This window comes from Dryobates pubescens, chromosome 34 (genome assembly GCF_014839835.1).
Source record: "Dryobates pubescens isolate bDryPub1 chromosome 34, bDryPub1.pri, whole genome shotgun sequence".
Taxonomy (NCBI): Eukaryota; Metazoa; Chordata; class Aves; order Piciformes; family Picidae; genus Dryobates; species Dryobates pubescens.
In genome coordinates this window covers 1657506-1676742 of record NC_071645.1, presented here as the reverse complement: position 1 = coordinate 1676742, position 19237 = coordinate 1657506, and the positions used below count along the sequence as shown (strand labels likewise).

At 47.6% G+C, this 19237-nt stretch overlaps 1 protein-coding gene across 1 annotated transcript; it reads left to right on the top strand.

The window, feature by feature from the left end:
* The first annotated feature begins 1734 nt into the window (after positions 1-1734).
* Positions 1735-18059, top strand: BCO2 (beta-carotene oxygenase 2). The gene is made up of 13 exons (XM_054176175.1): positions 1735-1922; positions 3418-3510; positions 7110-7314; positions 8171-8382; positions 9822-9937; positions 11011-11113; positions 12447-12575; positions 12709-12869; positions 13343-13510; positions 14997-15134; positions 15823-16005; positions 16965-17075; positions 17391-18059. Exons 1-13 carry the CDS (start codon positions 1817-1819, stop codon positions 17502-17504), a joined length of 1839 nt encoding a protein of 612 aa, XP_054032150.1. The 5' UTR covers positions 1735-1816; the 3' UTR covers positions 17505-18059.
* The last annotated feature ends 1178 nt before the right edge of the window (positions 18060-19237 follow it).

Below are 19237 nucleotides of genomic sequence, written 5' to 3'. Positions count from 1 at the left end.
AAGATCAAGTAGGCAATAGGTGTGTTTAAGGCTCCTGGCATTCTGCCTAGAACTCATCAGAATTCAATTTTGCTAATTGTTTGCTGTTTTGTCTTTGAATTGTCTTTGAAAACCTGATGAAGGTAGCATTGGAGGACAAGTCTTATCAGGAGCAGCTGAAGGAACTGGGGGTGTTTAGTCTGGAGGAGGCTGAAGTGAGACCTCATTGCTCTCTGTAACTCCCTGAACAGAAGTTGGAGTGAGCTGGGTTGGTCTCCCAGTATATGGTGATAGAATGAGGGAAAATGGCCTAAAATTGTGCCAGGGGAGGGTTAGGTTGATGATTAGGAAAAAATTTCTTTGCTGCAAGAGTGGTCAAGGATTGGCACAGGCTGCCCAGGAGGTGGTGGAGTCCCCATCCCTAGAGGTGCTAAAGAAACCTGTGGCCATGGCACTTGGGGCCATGGTTTGGTGGCCATGGTGGGGCTGTGTTGATGGTTGGACACAGTGTTCTTGGAGGTCATTTCCGACCCATACAATTTTCTGATTCTATGATAGTTCAGTCAGCCTAACTTTCCTCCTGTAGAAATTCTGAGGTCAATTTCTTAGCAATTTTTTAATAATCATCTGGTGAACAATAGGTTTTTTTATTGATTCCTTCAGAAAAGAGCAGGGAAACACACTGGGCTTAATAAGGAGAATCATTTGGTACTTCCAAACCAGAACAAAACAGCTAGAGGTGGTGTGATGTTACTGTGTGGTTGAAATGTGTCAGCTCCAAGATAGCAGATAAGACACAAACCCATGTTTGTTCTCTTTCACTCTACCCTGGTTTGCTCTTAACTGGAGGCTGTGTTTGCCTCTTTAAAACAAAGTGGGCAGAGTGGGAACCATCAATAATAAAGGGTGAGAAAAACCATGATGTGTGAGTAAAGATTGAAGCAGTTCAGTTTGGTTAATTCAGAGCAAGCACAAACCATGGAAGGAAGGACAGCAGTCCTGTGTCTTGTAGAAAGGACAAGAAGAAATCAGCTTATTTTGCAGCAGAAGATTTAGGATGAGTAATAATCTGTCCCACTTTAAGGACAGTGGGATAGGTTACCTGGAGTACTGTACTTGCTGCTTGGCTTGCTCAAGGGATAGGGCATGTTTAAAAGCTCTCTAATAACATGAAACAAACACAGCCAGCAAAGTGCATTTACAAAGTGCTGGCAGCTTCTTCCAGGCATGCTGAAGGAAAGGGTCCACCTGAGGTCCAGCACAGTTAGAAACAGCAGAGCACAGCCTGTCACTAGTCCTTCCCTATGTGCTTTGATGGTCCAGCCTGGAGTGGCAGCCAATACTTTTAAAGCCTTGAGATCCCTTGAGGTGCACAACAGTTCCTCAGATTTTGAAACAAGAAAAAATGAAAAGGAAAAAAAAGAGGTGGAAAAAATAAGACAAGGTGAGAAGAATTTTGCAAGAGCTGCCTTGGAGCCTGGCTGCCTCAGGACATGGCTGCATCTCCCCTTCCCTTCTTTTTCTTCCAAATTCTCCAGCTGGCAAACAGTGCTAAAACCTTTTGTGTGGCCACTTCAGCAGCTCAGCTGGCCCAGCTGAGGCTCTAAAGGCTGCTGAGCTGCTCGGGCTGGAGGCAGCCCTTGCCCATGCTCTACAAGTGCCCAGTTTGGCCGCGACGGTGCGGTGCAGGCTCTCCTTCATCCGGCCCGCCTGGCGCACGCACTCCTGGCTTTTATTCTGAAGCGATGATGTCAGGCAGCTCTCTCCGGCCACCCATCAGTGCTGGCTGCACAGAATCATCCTGGCACCGGTACCTTTGCTGACCAACTCCCAGCTGATGCCTCCCCAGCGGAATATGTTGTCCAAAATGCTTTTGTCTGCCGTCAGCCTCCTGCTTGCTAATTTGCAGCATCTCCTCTGCTCTCTGATGCAATTCATTCCAGGTAAAACGCATAAACAAAGAAATTCTTCTAGCACATCCTCTTGGGAAGCTGCTTTCTGTTGCCGTTAAGAGCTGCTGCTGGTAGAGCAGGTCGGTAGAGCATTTGCATGTTTATTCAGCAGAAATGAAGGATCCTAAGTAATTTGAGGGGGGGGTTAGAAAGTCTCTGCTGCTTGTTGACAAGAGAAACTGGAGAGGCAGGTGCGTTGCACAGATTGCCTGGGATTACTAGCAGCTAGTGATGGGTTAGAGCTGGAAAACCGATAGGCAGCAGATTCTCCCTGCGAGGGAGCCTGCTGTGAGACACGTAAACAGGCTGTGAAAGGAAGAGGACTGTTCCAAGCAGCCACGTTTCTGAGGCTGCCATCTGAATATCAAAGTGGGAAACGACTCCAAGGGATTTTGTATCATCACTAAACTCCGCAATTTGTGCCATCATTGCACAGCTTGAGCTGCCTTCTTTGTTTTTTGGCTGAGAGAGTGAGATCTGTTATCATGAAATAGGAACCAATAAAGACTTTAATTCTCCAGAATCTCTGCTTTTTGGTGGTGGTGATGCTTTCCCCCTCCACTTTAAAGTATTGCTTCTGGGCTATCCAATGATCAGAAGGGATCTCAAACCTACCTTTTTGCCACACCAGGTGCAAATTTAGGAGCAATCCAGGAGGTTTATTTTTCACTGCGTGTCTTACTAAGTTGGTGGCAGCCACTACATCTGTGAGACAGAAAATTCACAGAGGCAGAGTAATCAATGCAAACTGAATGACCAAATATTCAGTGTAGCACTGGGAATGTTAATTAAACCAACCTAGAGTATTAACAGTTCAGGGGGTGATAAAGAAATTTCCTGCTGGGGAAAAAAAACAAACCTTATTTGCATAAATTAATGATGGAGATTTTCTCTGCCAGCAGATTGCAGCAACTTTGTCATCTTGTTTAAATTTGGGCTCTCAGTTAAATGTAAATCGTAGAAGAGACCTTAGAGATCATCTCCCCTCCTTCAGTGTGCTTTGAAGCTGAACTGCATAGAAGCATAAAAGGCTGTTTCTTGCCATTGAGCCATGAAAAAGAAACCCCTCTGTGATTTGTTCAGGCATTTGAGTGAAACAGTGATAATGAAATTTGGGGGGGGAAGTGTGAGTAAAATGTATTCCATCTGATGTGTTTCCTGTGCCACTGACAACAGTTTCCTAGCCCACCAGTTCGTCATGCTTCTGTAAGGTAAGTGTTCCAAGCACTTGCTTGTGGAAATCAATATTTAACCAAGAAATGGCATTTTCTTCATGTCAGAATGGAAACAGCCCCCCAAGTGCAGCATCTATTTCAGCAGGTGTCCCTGGCAAACGAGATATTTCACATGCAAGCACAGGCACAGTTCACAGCTGCTTTTCTGTCTTCCCTCCCTCTCACAAACCTTTCTCTACTCCTTGTCTCCATTCTCTCCTCATCCTCCTGTGTTTTCTGTCACTTCTTTTATGTTCCTGTCTGCCTATTAGCGAGGAAGTGGGCAGCTGAGCCTCTGACAATGGGAAATCAACAAGCTAGATGGAACAAGGAGTCAACTACCAGGACTTCCCAGCAGACACAAGGCAAGTGTAACAACTTGAGTCTGGGAGTGAGTGTGGGACACAGGTGATGGCACAAATCAGTAGCTGCAGCAGCTTCAGTCTGGATGGAGGAAACTGGTTTGCTTGCCCTGTTGTTCCAGTCTGTGATTGACAAGCGCCATAATGTGGCCCATATCCTGTGCCAGAGGATTTCCAGATCAGCCATTAGGGTTATTCTGGATTTCCATCAGTCCTCAGGGAAAGCAGAATTCTCACCTCACTCTCCCTGCTTGAAGGATACCAACTGTGAGCATTCTCTTTACTGAAGTCTGCCCTCAAGTCTGGTCCTGGATGTCATTCTGAGTCAAGCAACTAGGCTGTGCAGCTCCCTGTGGAGACAAACGGTGTGAGGCCCTTTGCCTTGGATTTGGATCTGTAGGTGTCCTGCTTTAGCTGGGGCAGGATCATGGACCAACTGTGGTCTGCAGCCTGTTAGCAGTTTGGAGTTAGCCAGGGGGGACCTGAGCTGTCTCATGGGTGTATCTCATCTCATAAATTACACCCTCTGTATAAAGGGGGATGTTTGCTGAGTGTGGAAGCTACTCCTGCTCCTTACTGTCCCTGGAGGGGCTCACTTGTGTGCTCAAGAGGCTGCTTTCCTGCTTAGTGCGATAGCTGCACCTGCTCTGGGATGAGTATGACTTTGTATTCTTCATAGTGGTGTTGGTATTAATGTTGGTTTTTCTATTGCATTCATTCCCTTTTCACTTCAGCCCATGACTCTCCTCTCTTTCTTTCTGAGGACACATCTATGGTATTGTGCTGAGTGCAGAGGAGGTCCTTGCTTATTTCTGTTTTCTGTTTCTTGTCCTGAATCTCATAATCTCTTCAGAACAAACCTGGTTTGTTTGGATTTTGTGGTGTTGTCTTTTCCTTCTTCTTTCCCTCTTCCCCTCCTCCAGACTTTTCAGAATTGTCTCAGCTGTCATGTTTCTGAACAATTCTGGCTTGGGTATCATGATTTGTTTACATGTTGCATTCAGGCTCTTCAGTCCCTTTCAGAGGTTCCCAGAAGGAAATGTGGTGCTTGCTTTCTCTCTGCTTGTTTCTTTCTCTCTGCTGGGGCAGGTGATTAATTTACACATTCTTCTTGTGCACAGATTGTTCTCAAATTTTCTAGACCTTGTCTTGAAATGAATTCTAACTAGATGAGATTTCAGGAAGGATTACTAAGATGATCATGTGAATGACAAGGTTACCACAGGAGAAGGAAAAGGAGAAGAACCTGGCTTGATTAGCTTAGGAACTGATATGATTCCTCACTCTAAATACAACAGGTGGTAAACACAGGGGAGGGAGAACTACCAAAGCCACATCCCAGTGCTAACAAAAGAGCCAAGGGGACAAACTGTCCTGTGAATAAAGTCCTGCTGTGAATTCAAAGACTTTTTCTAATCATCTGGGCAATGAGCAGTCTTCCAAAGAGGAGGTCAGGGCCAGAGAAAGTAGTAAATGTCAAGACAGGTCATATAGATGACTTTCTGAGACAGCAGGTGACCCAGGAGGTCTTTTCAGACTCATTTATGGAGTTTATATTTCTCAATTTCCCTGTGTAATTATGCTGCTGTCTGGGAAGTTTCATCCTTTGCTGTGCCATATTTGTATCTGCTTGGATGCAAAAACATCTGAGGGATACACTGCTCTCAATGTATTTTTTTTCTTCATATTGTGCATCTTTACACTCTTTACAAGCTTGGCCTGCTAAAGGTGCAGCTTCTGCTGGCAGTCACTAAATCTGCCAGGTGCTGGTTGAGATGAAAAGCCTCCACTTCCTCCTAAGGCAGTTCTCTGAAGCACAAGTGCTGGGATCAGATAGAGTGCTTCATATAGGAATAATCAGAACCTAATTGAATTTTAAGAGGGAGAGGATGTTGGTGGTTTGAGATTAATTGCTTTAGCCCTGCAGCCTGAATTCTTTGTCTAGCTGACTTACCATATTAGAGATCTAAAGAGGGATTTGAGGATTGGCAAGCCAGAGAACTACATTGAAGGCATCTTGCAGTTTCCCTTCCTGCCTGCCTGCCACCCATTCTGTCCATCCTGTTCTAAAACTCGCTTCTTTTGCAGATATTCTTCTGGCTGAGACAGCAAATTTCCTCTGTAGATGTAAAATCCTGCTTCCAGAGCCTCACATGGAAATTGTGCAGCAGCTTCACTTAATCACCTGGATTAAAGAATGTAGGCTAGAAGCAGCAGTGGTGAAAGTCACCCAGTTGCTGAAGCAAAGAATCAGAATGAAGTTCAGGGTCAGTCTGGACTTTGTTTAGTGTGTGGTCATGTCTGCAGCACTTCCTGGTCCAGGGATGGATTTCTCTATGCCCTGCTGTCCTTCTTGAGGACTGTTTCACTTAGGTCTAAATCTTCATCACTTCTAATTTAGTTCAGGGCTCAAAGGTCTTGCGGTGAGGATGGGGCGGTGCAGCGAAGCAGCTCCCCTGAGGGAAGGCAGCAGCCTGTATACTTTCTAGGTAAATCCACCTCTGCAGCTAAATGGATTGCTAAAACAATCCTTGTGTTGATGAGGCTTTGCAAACCAGGCTGCTGGAGCCAATAACTGACTGTGTCCTGTGATTCCAATCAGTCCATGCTTTCTTGGTTCTTTTGTCCTGTCACTGTGCTTAGTAAGGGGGTGTTGAATTCAAACAAGAGGCTCCATCAGCATTTACCCTTTTATGCTATTGCTTATTTACTTCCCAAGTAAATCTGCTTAATGAATTTTGCCCTGTCCTGTTAATGTTTTTTAAGCTCAGTTTCGGCTGTGGTGTTCTTCATTTTCTTTTTCCCTTCCCTCTCCTCCCCTTCTTGGCCCTCTCCTCCCCTCATTTTTTCTGCACCATGCTTTGTTTGAAAACCCCTTGGCTGACATCCCCAATCCTGGGAAAACATGTCAGTATGTGCAGTCTCTTCTGTCTCTAACTCACCTGTGACTGTGATACCAAGCTGGAGTTAGAGGGAGTTTTAGCATGCAGTTGTTCAGTCTGAGGTGTGCCCAGCTCTGTCTTGCTTTTAGCTGCGTTGTCATACAAAGGCAGCATTCACTGCTTCACAAAGTGCCTAACTTCATCTTTCTGCTGGTGGCTTTGCCATGCAACACTCAGGCCAGCTCCTTCCTGTCACTTTCTTCAACAGACCTCTTGTCAGAAACCAGTGGGACATTATTTTCAGCTTCCCCTTCAACATTGCTTCAACCAGATCTGTCTGCAGCCTCCCAGGCTCTGACAGCAGATACCCAACTGTTGCTTCTTCTCAGTCACTTGAAATAAATTCCAACTCTAGGCTTCATTAATGAAAATTTCTCTTCTTTCCCATCATCACATATTTTATTACCTCCTTTGGACTGCTGAACAGGTGCCTCTCTAATGGATTAACTACAGCTAAACCCCCTGGATTTTCAGCTCCTTGTGGATGTGTGGGGTATTATGGGAACTCAGCTCTAGTCTGACTGTCCTCTGCAGCTTGGTGGCTTGCAGAATGCTGAATTCTGTTCTCTTAGACATCCAGACTCAAGCTCTAGGAATTGTTTGTTTAGTCAAGTGAAAATCTTACTGACCTGCTTTTTGTTCTCACTCTTTTGTTTGCAGGTTTAAAGTATTTCTTGGCCAGCCCATCAAGAGAGCAAATCACCTTCCACAGCTCCAAGGGCTTGCAATGCATCTCACCCTTAATTCAGACAGTAGAGGAGACCCCTCATCCCATCTCAGCTAAGATCAAAGGACATATTCCCAAATGGATTAATGGCAATCTTCTGAGGAATGGCCCTGGGAAGTTTGAGTTTGGTGAGGAGAAGTAAGTCCAGGTTGGGTGAGTTTGTCAAATCATTCTGATCTGAATTCTGCCTGAACCCAAAAGGGACTCCCACAAATGTCTCACCTCTGGAGCACCTCCTAGTTTCTTTTTAAGTAAGGCAAGGAATAAATGCTCATCTCACTCATTCAAGGGCAGTTGCTCCCTCATCTGGAAACTCCCAGTGAACTCTCTGAAAATAGGAGCAAGGTAGCAAGGTTAACCTATTAAGGTTGGAGAAGCCGAGTCACAGAGAGGCTATGACCTACTCAAAAGATATAAGGAGGGAACAGAGCCAGGGATTAAAGCATCCAGACTCCCAGTCCTTTGTCATTAACAAAAGTCCGTCCCACGAGCCTTCTGAAATCCCAGGCAGGATTTGTAGAGTTGGTTGCACTGAACTGAGTTGCTGCAGGAGCAAATCCATGGCACCTGCAAAGTAATGTATTAAAATAGTGCAACTGCTGCCTTTGGCTTGGAACCTGCTGCTCTAACTGGCCAAGCTAGCACTTCCTCCACCAAATCTGATGGCAGCGACAGGCCAAAGGTTATCATCTTGCTACACCATTGCCCTTGAGGGCCCTTCCAACCCAAACCATTCTATGATTCTCTGACCTTTAAAGGTCCTTTTCCAACCCAGAACTTTCTATCATTCTTTGACCCCCAAATCTCACTGCAAGTCAGCATCTAACTTCAGGTCCCAGAGCTGCAAAGCCCCTTGATTTGTTTCACTCCACTCCGATGTTTGTCCCCAGACTCCTGTTTCAATGTCCAACAGTAAACCTAAAGGGCAAGAGGGACCAGCCTAGGAGAATGCCATACATGTGCCCAACTCATGTTCTCTTATCTCTTCTTGAAGATTTAACCACTGGTTTGATGGCATGGCCCTGTTGCATCAGTTCCAGTTGGAGAACGGTGCAGTGACATACCGGAGCAAGTTCCTGCAGAGCAATTCCTACCTGACTAACAGCCAGCACAACCGCATCATGGTCTCAGAGTTTGGCACTCTGGCAGTGCCAGACCCATGCAAGAGTGTCTTTGGGCGCTTCCTCTCACGCTTTGAGATGCCATGTAAGAGGGGGTTCTGAGAAACTTTGGCCTGGACCTTGTGGTTAGGCTTAAAAGGAGGTGTGAGGAAGGTCTGCTAGGGCCTATTCTGAGCGCAGGTTTTGTCTTGGAAGATGACTTCCTTGGAATGATAACAAAAATGCAAGTTGGTGATTGAGTGCCACTTCAGCTCACCTGGTTCTGGAGTTTACAAACTGCAAACAGTTTACACCCCTGTGCAGCCTCCCCAGCCCACACCCTGTGCAGCCTCCCCAGCCCTGGTAATGAGCATTACAGTTTGCATTCTACCTGGGAGGCAGCTTTGCCCTTAAAATACCTTGCTTCGCTAAGCCTGTAGGGTAAGTGGGCTAATCCTTCCTTTCCTGTACTAAGGTGCAGGAGATGATATGAGTAGGGTGAGAAGTGGAATTGCACAGGAAGGGACTACCTGCACCTGTAGGATTTTGTGTCTCTCAGGAAAGAAATAGGCTTTAAATGCAAGCCAGGCACTTTGCAGTAAAACCAGAGCAGAACTAAAGCCCATAGCTTGTTGTTCATGTGTGTGACCATCTTCTGCTTCTTACCCTCCTTGAGGAGATGGATCCTACCCTGCAGTGTCATTTGTCCCCTTCAAAGGTGCTCAGACCTTCACTCACTGGTGTGCCCAGCTCTCCAACTCCTCACCCCAGCTCTCAATTACTTTGAGACCTATCTACATCACTCATCTCCTTTACCAAGTTGCAGCAGGTTGTTGCTGCCCACTCTTGCCTGTTTTACTCTTTGCACACATGTAGGCTCTTCCTCACTGCAGGACTGCTTGGACTCTGGGCTTTTGCTGTAGCAGCTTCAGGCTCTCTTCACAACACATACAATATCCAGCTGAGGAGAACTGTTTTTCCCTCAGCTGAGGAGAGCTGACAAGTCAAAGCTCCCCTAGGAGTAGCAAGAACAGCTCTGGCTGTTGTGAGCCTGTAGCTCTCAAAAGGCTCAGTCTGAAAAAAAAGAGTACTCAGCTTTAAACAGAGAAGAGAGAGAGAGAGAAATATTCCCTGTCCAAGCCCTGCCACACAAAGTGTCCCTGTCCTCCCCCTAGCCCAAGCTGCACCTTCAAGTCTTGCCTGTAAACAAAGTGTGGCACTCCTCAGATAGCTGCCAGAGGAGAGGACTTTGAGTAGAAGAAAGGGAGCAGGATGTGAAGAAATAAGAGGTCAGAAACAAAGGGCACATGCAAGTATGAAGATTATCTTGGCTTCACTGCAGTGATTCCACAAGAAGCAGTCCTTGTGCTTTTATCCTGGACTCACCTGCACAGACTCCTGAGTGCCTCTGTAGATTAGTGAGATGTTTGCAATCAATCACAGAGGGATTAGTGTCATTGCAGATGGCTTTATTTGTTTAAACAATTGCTCTGGTGTGATGTGAGCTTCAACAGAGCTGTATACAACTGGGGGATCTCGTTTCAGACCCGAGTGACAACGCCAGCGTGAACTACGTTGTGTACAAAGGAGATTATTATGTCAGCAGCGAGAACATCCACATGCACAGAGTGGACCCAGAGACGCTGGAAACGAAGGAGAAGGTGTGGGCAGGTGGGATAAGGGCTCAGGGTATGGTACAGGAGAAGCAGCTGGAGGAGGGCAGGTTTAGACTGGAGATTAGGAAGAAATTCTTGACAGTGAGGGTAGGGAGACCCTGAACAGCTTGTCCAGGGAGGCTGTGGATGCCTCCCCCCTGGAGGTGTTCAAGGCCAGGCTGGATGAGGCCTTGAGCAGCCTGGGCTGGTGGGAGATGTCCCTGCCCATGGCAGTGGGGTGGGCCTAGATGATCTAAATTTAAGGTCCCTTCCAACCCAAACCATTCTATGACTCTATGAATCACTCACTGCTGTTTCAAAAAGCAGCAGGGGGAAACCCTGATTCCAAAAGCAATGATCAGGGCATCCTGGAGCCACAGCCTAAGCATTGCTTCATGGTGTGCTTGAGTCCCTGAAAAATCTACTTGGCCATAAGGCAGCTCTCAGGAGTGAAGATTGAATCACTGCCCACTGTAGCAAGCAAGGGGAAAGATAGATGCAGATTCACTTCTGTTTGGGTGCAGCTGGTGTTCTTCCAGTCCCCTCATTGCTTGTCCGGACTTGTCTGTACCAGTGTGTGAAATACAGCAGTGCACACAGGAAGCAACATCACTGATCTCAGCTCTCTGTTCTTGCCATCTCTTCATTCTTCCTATCTGCTCCCTTTATCTCCTTCTTCCACCCCCCCTTTAAACACTGCCAAGCAGCCCTTCAAAAGTCTTGACTAAAACCTCTGTTGCAAAGGGGTGGTGAAGCAAATGTCAAGTTGGAGATTAGGAAGAAATTCTTCCCAGTGAGGGTGGGGAGACACTGGGGCAGGTTGCCCAGGGAGGCTGTGGATGCCCTCTCCCTGGAGGTGTTCAAGGCCTGGTTGGATGAAATCTTGAGCAAGCTGGGCTGCTGGGAGGTGTCCCTGCCCATGGCAGGGGGGTTGGAGCTGGATGATCTTTAAGGTCCCTTCCAACCTAACCCATTCTGTGACTTTGTGACTTTGATGAAACTGACCTTTAAAAGTCTGTGGCTTGCAGGGGAGCAACAAGAAAGCTCTGTACTGACTGCAGGGTCTTTGACATTTGCAGGTGGATTGGAGCAAATTTGTTGCAGTGAATGGGGTCACTGCTCACCCTCACTATGAGCCTGATGGCACAACATACAACATGGGCAACTCCTATGGGAAGCATGGTAAGGCTGGGCATGAGCAGCCTTGGCTTGTGGGAAGAGTGTACAGGCTGCTGCTTGCTGCTTCAAGGAGCAGTTGTTGAAGAAACTTCAGTGTCTAAAAGGACCTTGAAGGTGCTGAGTGTCAGAATGATGGCAAACCAGACTAATCATTTCAGGCTATCAGTCTGTCTCATGGAAGTGACTTCTCCCACCAATTAGTTTCAGATACTTCTGACTTTGGCCTGTGACTTTTCCACAGATCTCCCTCTTCCTCTCCCAAGTTATGGTGGGAAATAGAGGAATGATTGAAGCACTGAAGCCTGATCCAAAGAAGCAGCCACAGGTTTTCCCCTTAGAATATCTGCTGTTTGCTAGGGACCACGAGGGTTTAGATAGGAGAGAAAGTGGATTTTTTTTTTACTGACCTGGCTGTCTTTAAGCAAAGCTGAATTCTCTGGGCTGTTTTTCCCTTCTTCCCCAAGCCCCATGTGCACTGCATCTAGTTGGCATCTAGTTACATCACCATATCTGCTCAGGGTTAGCATTCACTGCTGGTTAATGAAACTTTCAGCTCCCCAAGGCCTGTGCAGACAGCCACTGCCCTTTGTGGTGCTTCAGGCTGCTTCCATTTCTCTGAATATCTGCCCAGTTTTGATCATTTTTCATCCTTGCTGTTTTCATTTCCTTTTGGCTTTAGCAATGCCCAGCTTTGCAGCACACTCTCCAATGCTTCCAGCTGGAGAGCCCAAACTGCAGGTTGTTATTCAGATGTGCTGTGCTTTCCTGCTCATATGCTCAGAGATATTAAATGGGCACCAGTCAGCACCAGGGCTCAAGGTTTTTCATTTCCCTTGATACACAATCTGGTTTTCTTCCTGATCCTGTTATTACAGGATGCTCTAAGACAATCAGCTTGAGGAGGGCAGATTGAGACTGGATATTAGAAGGAAATTCTTGACAGTGAGCTTGGATGAGACCTTGAGCAAGCTGGGCTGGTGGGAGGTGTCCCTGCCCATGGCAGGGGGTTTGAACTGGATGATCTTTAAGGTCCCTTCCAACCCAAACCATTCCATGAACCTCTGAATGCACTGCAGACAGTAACATTAGATGGCAGTCTACCAAACTGAGAAGATCTTTCTACTTCCTCTCAGGCTTCTTGTTTTGCTGAGTGCCCTCTCTAGATTGTTTTGCTGACTTGGTAACTGCCTTACTTTTCTGCTCAGTTTAGCTGGAACTGAGGTCCTAGGATTCTGAAGAAAGAGAAAGGAACAGAAACTGCCTGCTTTTCTGACTGCTTTTCTGCCTGTGGACAGCCTTGCATCTAGTGGTGCTGAACACCCTCTCTCCTTTGCAGGGTCTAGCTATAACATCATTCAAATCCCTCCACAAAAGTCAAGCTGTAGTGACACCTTAGAGGGAGCAAGAGTGCTGTGCTCCATTGCTCCAATGGAGAAGATGAGACCCTCCTACTATCACAGCTTTGGTAAGGATGCTTTTTATCTCCCACTCTGTGCCTTTAGCCTGCTGTGAGGCAGAAAAGGCTCTTCACTGCTCTCTGCCCTTCAGATTTTAATTTGCCTAATCCTCAGCTGATATCTCCTTTCTTTTCTTCCCAGGAATGAGTCAAAACTACATCATTTTCATTGAGCAGCCCATCAAGCTGAATCTGTTGCAGATTGTCACTTCCAAGCTCCGTGGGAAAACCATTTTGGATGGGATAAGCTGGGAGCCTCAGTACAACACTTACTTCCATGTGGTGAATAAGCACACTGGGGAGGTGAGGTGGAACTTTGATCTTTCCAGTATCACTGCATCTTAGAGTACTGGGGAGCAGCTAGAAATGCCAATATGAATCATTCCAGCAGCTACTGCAAGGTAGATTTTATAAGCATGAGCAAGGGATTGCTTCAAAATTTTCCCCTCTATTGATTAATTTCTTTGCCAGCCCTTAAAGAACAGGCAGAAAAAAGCAGTTTGAGGTTCCTAGGACTGCAGCACAGGGACAGAAATGCGGTTCCCAGGTCAGTCATAGCCTAGGGATAATGCTGTAGGGATGGAGTCATGACAGCAAGAGGCATGGGGCCTGCCCTGGGCTGCTTTACATTTTGGCTCTCCTTCACTTGGTTTAAACACAAGACAAATCCCAAGGAATAAGTGGGGAATGAAATGAGGGAGAGAAGAGAAAACTCTCTTTGAGGAATGGTTAGGACCTCCAGAGAGGAAATGTGGGCTTGCTTATGGTCACTGTAGGTGCTGCCAGGCCAGTGGTGCAGCAAGCCCTTTGCTACTTTCCATCAAATCAATGCCTTTGAAGATCGTGGCTGTGTGGTCCTTGATCTGTGCTGCCAAGATGATGGAACAAGTCTGGCTGCTTACAAACTGCAGAACCTGAGGAAGAGTGGGGAAGGCCTAGATCAGGTAAGATCTCTGTGTTGCATAGGATCTGATGGGGTCCATCCTGTTGGAGGAGCTTGTCTGAAGGAAGGCTCAGGTTAGTGGAATGGAGAACATTCTGGGGGGACCATCAGGCAGAGGATGGGAACTGGGGAAAAGAACCATGGGAAAACTGAAGCTACAATCTGTTGGTGTTTGTCTTTCCTGTTCAGTATCTTAGCAGAAAGCCTTAATGGAGTGGTTCCTTAAAACTTTGAACACTGGTGTGTTACACAGACCTCCATCAGCCTTCTGGTTTAAAAATCTCATTTTTAATGCTCCTCATTTTCCATATCCCTAGGAAATAATTTCCCCCCCAAGAAATTATGCAAAAAGAAATATGTGGAGGTTTTTTTGGGTGACTTCTAAAGGCATTACTTCAGCAAACCAACCTTCATGTAAATCACAGGAACACAAATACCACAGAGATGCCTTTACTCATGAGTCACTCATGCCCAGGTCTTGTCACCAGCACCATTTAAAGCCATGTAAGAAACATTAGTTTGCATAAATCATCCATTGGCAAAGTTGGGGATGGTTTCAGTTTCTTGTACTGCAGATGTGTTTATTGGAACCCCCACCATATGGTGGGTGAGAGGCAGGCATTTCTATGGGTTCAGACAAGTCTGAACTTCCTCTGTGCTCTGAACTGTCTAGAAGCAAATCTGTTCTGAAACCTGCATGGTTGTGTCCCCACAGGGTCATTTTGTTCTTTCTAAAGATTTGCTGGACATGAATTCAAGTACAGCACAGAGGCCTGGAGCACCTTCTTCTGGAACCACCCTGCCCATGGCAGGGGGGTTGGCTCTAGATGATCCTTGAGGTCCCTTCCAACCCTAACAATTCTATGATTCTTCTCAAGCTGTGTGACTGCATGCAGCTTACAGGCTTAGAAAGTTCAAAAGGGATGGTTCATGTTAGTGAAAATGATGGGGAAGTTTCTCTGCTCAGCCTTCCATGTGGGACTGCCACTAATCATCAATAGGACTGGGTGGGTTTCCAGCAGAGAGAGTCCCTCTGCTTGCTCCCATGCTGTGGAGGTCTCATTGTCTGTAATCTCCCTGGCAGCTCAGGACCTTGGCTGGGCAAGAAGGGCCCAAGTCACACAGCCCTTGGGGCATATGTGGACAGGCTGTAAAAAGGATCAGTGTGAGTCTGTTCTAACTGGCTATCATGCAGCACATGTCCCAGAGCTGCCTTTGGAGGAGAACTGAGTGATTTCCATACCCAGCTCAGCTTTAATTACTGTGAAAGCAGTGCTGACCCATTTACTTGGCTGCCTTTTTGTTTTCTGCTGAGAAGAGCTGGAAGGAGCAGAGCCCTTACCTGAGCTGGTTAATGCACTTAATGGAAAGAAAATTTCAGCGGCAGGAGCAATGTCTAACAGTTCAGAATGGTTCCCCAAAAGGGTTCTTAGCCTGCAGAGCCACCCTCCTCTCCCCATCACCAGAACTTGTTGTCTCTGTGTTAGGTCTATGAGTCCATAGCCAGAGCTTTCCCTCGCCGCTTTGTCCTCCCACTGAATGTGAATTCAGAGACGCCCGTGGGGAAGAATCTGAACCCCCTGCCCTACACCTTGGCAAGGGCTGTGAAGGATGCAGATGGCAAGGTAGGTGTGGGAGACCTCAACAGCTGTACTGTGGCTAGGGTGACATTGCCTACAGCAGTCATCATCCTCTGCTGTTATCTTTTCAGATCTTGGGCAGCAAGCAAGCAAGGTTTAGTCATTACTAAGAGGGGACTATGTGTTTCAGTACGGAGGCTACCATGGTGCCTTAAATGGAGAGGGTCCAGAGGAGGCTGTGGAGATGATCCAGAGGGCTCTGGAGCACCTCTCCTATAAAGACAGGCTGAGAGAGTGGGGGTTGTTCAGCCTGGAGAAAGGAAGGTTCCAAGGAGACCTGAGAGCTGCATTTCAGTATCTGAAGGGGACCTGCAGGAAGGCTGGGGAGGGTCTGTTCGGAAGGGCTTGGAGTGACAGGATGAGGAACAATGGTTTGGAACTGGAACAGGGCAGATTCAGGTTGGACATCAGGAGGAAGCTTTGCACAATGAGGGTGGTGGGACACTGGAACAACCTGCCCCATCTCTGGAGACAATCAAGATCAGCCTTGATGTGTCCCTGGGCAACCTTCTCTAGTTGGGGGTGTCCCTGCTCCCTGCAGGGGGGTTGGACAAGATGCCCTTTGGAGGCTCCCTCCCAACCCAATGCAATCTGTGACTGAATGAGAGAGCAAACACATGGTTAGGTTCTGCACAGTCAAAGCTAAACTGACACTTGTGATGAATACTTCTAGGTCTGGTGCACACATGAAAACCTCCACCCTGAAGGCTTTGAGGAGGTTGGGGGCTTGGAGTTCCCCCAGATCAACTACTCCGGGTACAACGGCAGGAGGTATCGCTACTTCTACGGCTGTGGCTTTGGGCATCTGGTTGGGGATTCCTTGATCAAGGTTGATGTGGAGACCAAGAATTTCAAGGTAAGGTGGAGTAGGATTATCTTCTGGGTTTTTTTGTTTTGCTTTTTAATCAGAGGGAGTCATTCTGCTGAGCTGTCATTTACTAGGCACTTCACTCTTCTAGGGAGTCTTTGTTCAAATGGGTCTGAGAGAAGATTCTTAATTCCATCTCTCACCTGGCAGGTTATGGATGTGGCACTCTTAGCAAGCAGGAGAGGACACCACTCCAGGTTCCCAGATAGGTGGTGGCATAGAAAGGGTTTGAAAGAGTGTGCCTGTGTCTTCCAGGCCACAGAAGACTCCTCTCTTATCAGACAGTACAGAAAATAAACAAGTAGCATAGGCACTTGGAGATAACCCAAGTGGGCAGGAAACAAGGGTCAGGATATTTCAAAGCTGGAGAATGTTTCCTCTATCTCCCTTAGGCAGGGGAGAGAGACCCCCAAAGCTTTAAATGCATATTAATCAGGGACTGTCCCAGCTACTAGAATGAGTTGGGACTGCTCAGACATGTCCACGGGAATGGCTCTTCTCCAGAGCCTCATTTTGCAGCAGGACTGCCCTCCTCCGGCACAGCCCCAGGCTGCTGCAGCTCTGCCTGCAACAGGAGCAGCAGCTGTGCCCTCAGGTGGTGGTGGTGCTGGATCTCCTTTCTGCTGACATGGCACCTTTCTCTCCACACTGCCTGAGGATGTGGCTAGGATGGTGGTGTTGTCTGGGCTTGTGTCTGTGCCAGTGCAAACTGCTGGATGAAATGAGTGCTAGGAACCCTTTTCACTTCACTGCCTGCTTGCATGATGCCTGGTACAATGGGCACACCATCATCACCATCATACTGCTGGGATCAGAAGAACTGATGGAGCTAGAGGTCTTCTGGAACAGGGTATGCCTGGGTGTCTTTGTGGGGAGCACTCCAACTTGCAACTCTGCTAACTGTAGTAGAGAAGTATTAATGACATGAATGTTTCTGTGCTTGCCAGATTTGGAAAGAGGATGGATCCTACCCATCAGAGCCTGTGTTTGTGCCAGTGCCTAATGCTGCAGCAGAAGACAGTGGAGTCATCCTGTCTGTTGTGGTCTCCCCTACTGAGGTGACATTGCTACTAGTTTGTCAAAGTGACACAGTATTAAGTCTCTTTTCTAAGCCACAATGCTGAGTTTGAGGCTCTCTGGCAGACAGATCTAGCACCATGCTTCTCATAGTGCATGCTGCCAGGCACAGCCAGGCAGACCTGGAGCAGGGTTGTGCCTTGGGTTGTCCCTGTTGCTTGCCTGTCAGTGCTTCTGGCCAGCTCTCTAGTGGGTTTAGTCTGTGTGGCCTGGTTGTGTGCAACAGATGTAGTGTGTTGTGCAGTGGAATGAGGTTCAGCCTGGGTATTGATTCTGGCTTTGCTTTCACCCTGCAGAACCAAAGTGCTTTCCTGCTTGTCTTGGATGCAGAGACCTTCCGAGAGCTGGGGCGAGCAGAAGTTCCCAGGCAAATGCCTTATGGATTCCATGGCATCTTTACTTCCCACTGACTGAAGCCTCTGCCACCCTGTGTAACTGGGGCTGGGTCAGGCTCAGAAAGAAGCCTCTGCTTTCTTCTTTCACCTCCCACCTTTGCAGTATGCTCTGGATGGAGGAACTGCTTCTTCCTCCCTCGTAACCTCTGAGTTAGAGCTACCACTATACAGCAAAGGGTCTGAGGAAGGCAGAAGCCCCTTCTCTCAAAGAGTCCACTGCTTTATCTTCATTTCCTGACGATAGCCCAGTTAGCAGCAGCTCACAAAGGCTGCCAGGTGTAAGGCTTGCAAGGGAGAAAATGGGGATGAAGATGACATCCCCTTCCCCTGGCAGCAATGCACTCTGAAGGGAAGCAGTATCAGTGCTCAGGGCAGTGACTTTGGCTGAAATGTATAAAGCAGAAGAGAGGAGTCAGCCCAGGTAGGCCCAATGAAGGGATGTAATTTCACCCCCATTGTGTAAAGATGGCCTTCAGTGACCTCCAAAGGTAGATGCAAACACTCCCAGAAGCTGTACTTGTAGTGCTTTTCTCTGTACCCTAAAGGGCACCTTCAAATAAAACCTTGTGAAGATTCTTCTTGTCTTTCCCTGCTGTCATCAGCCCTGTGGCTAACTTTGTGCTGTGCACAAGAGGCAACAGCTGCAAGTGTGATACACACCTGATTATGTGATGTGCTCCTGTGCTTCAGGATGTGCCTCCAGCATGCCCCTGCTTAAACAGCTTAGCAGGAGACAGCTCTGATGGCCAGCACTGCCTCCTTCCTCCTCTTAATTCAGTCAGTGTGAAACACACAACTCCACTCTGGCCTTCTCTTTGCTCTTGAAGTGGAGCAGATCAGACCCGAGCACCCTTTCAGCTGCTTCCTTCTTGCTCCAGGTACAAGTGGATAGGTGTGCTGAGGGAACCTGTCTAGCAGTTCTCTTGCAGACTCTGCCTTTAAGGACACAGCAAAGTGAAGGCTTCCAGGAGAATGAATTTCCCCTCCTGCCTCAAGGACTTCTTTTGTTGCTTCATTATGAGAGAGGTGGAGAATGCTTTGAACCACTTCCATGAGCAAGAAAACGAACGCCTGTGCCCTAGGGTTTGGAGAAGATCCTCTGCTTGCTCTGGAGGCCAGCCCAGGCAGAACAATGGTAAGCCACAGCTGACTCACTCTTAGCCAAGCGACCCCCTCTGATCTTTCTTCACCTTCCTTACAGGTCCTGGGAAAAGAGGAGGGAGACAACCAAGCCTTGCAGAGCAGGGCTGCGGCGCTGACACAGGGTGGAGAAGCTCATGCCAACGCTGATCTCACAGAGCCAGCAGATGGCAAACATCTCCCACTGCTGGTGCTCCAGCTCTGCCAACCAGCTGTCTCCTCCAGTTCCCCTGTCCCTGACCTGCCATGTCAGCAGTGGAATTGCTGGGGAGTAACCCCCGGTGAGGTCATGTCCCCAAGAATGGAGGCTGAACGATGCTAAGTGGTGTGCTGAATGGTGGCAGCTAGAGTTCTGTCACCACTGCTGCTGCTCTTTAGACTCTTTGTCTTGATGAGGTGGGAAGGGGACAGGCACTGTCAGAGGCTTGTGTTCTGTTAACTGCAACCAGCCAGAGCACTGTACCACAACAGTGCAAAGTCCATGCTGTGTTTATTAAGCTCTTCTCCAACAGCACCCAGTCCTAGCTCCTGCCTGTGATGTGTGCACAGAGGCTTTGCTCCATTCCCTTCAGAGCTGTTCTTCCTCCTGGTCCTGGGCTAGAGAGATC

What these genes read in the sequence shown, in the direction of transcription:
- BCO2 (XM_054176175.1), top strand. Translation starts at nt 1,817, where the DNA reads ATGCCTCCCCAGCGGAATATGTTGTCCAAAATGCTTTTGTCTGCCGTC. An exon ending in CTCACGCTTTGAGATGCCAT is followed by an intron (nt 8,383 to 9,821) that starts GTAAGAGGGGGT and finishes ATCTCGTTTCAG; the next exon opens with ACCCGAGTGACAACGCCAGC. An exon ending in TGGAGACCAAGAATTTCAAG is followed by an intron (nt 16,006 to 16,964) that starts GTAAGGTGGAGT and finishes TGTGCTTGCCAG; the next exon opens with ATTTGGAAAGAGGATGGATC.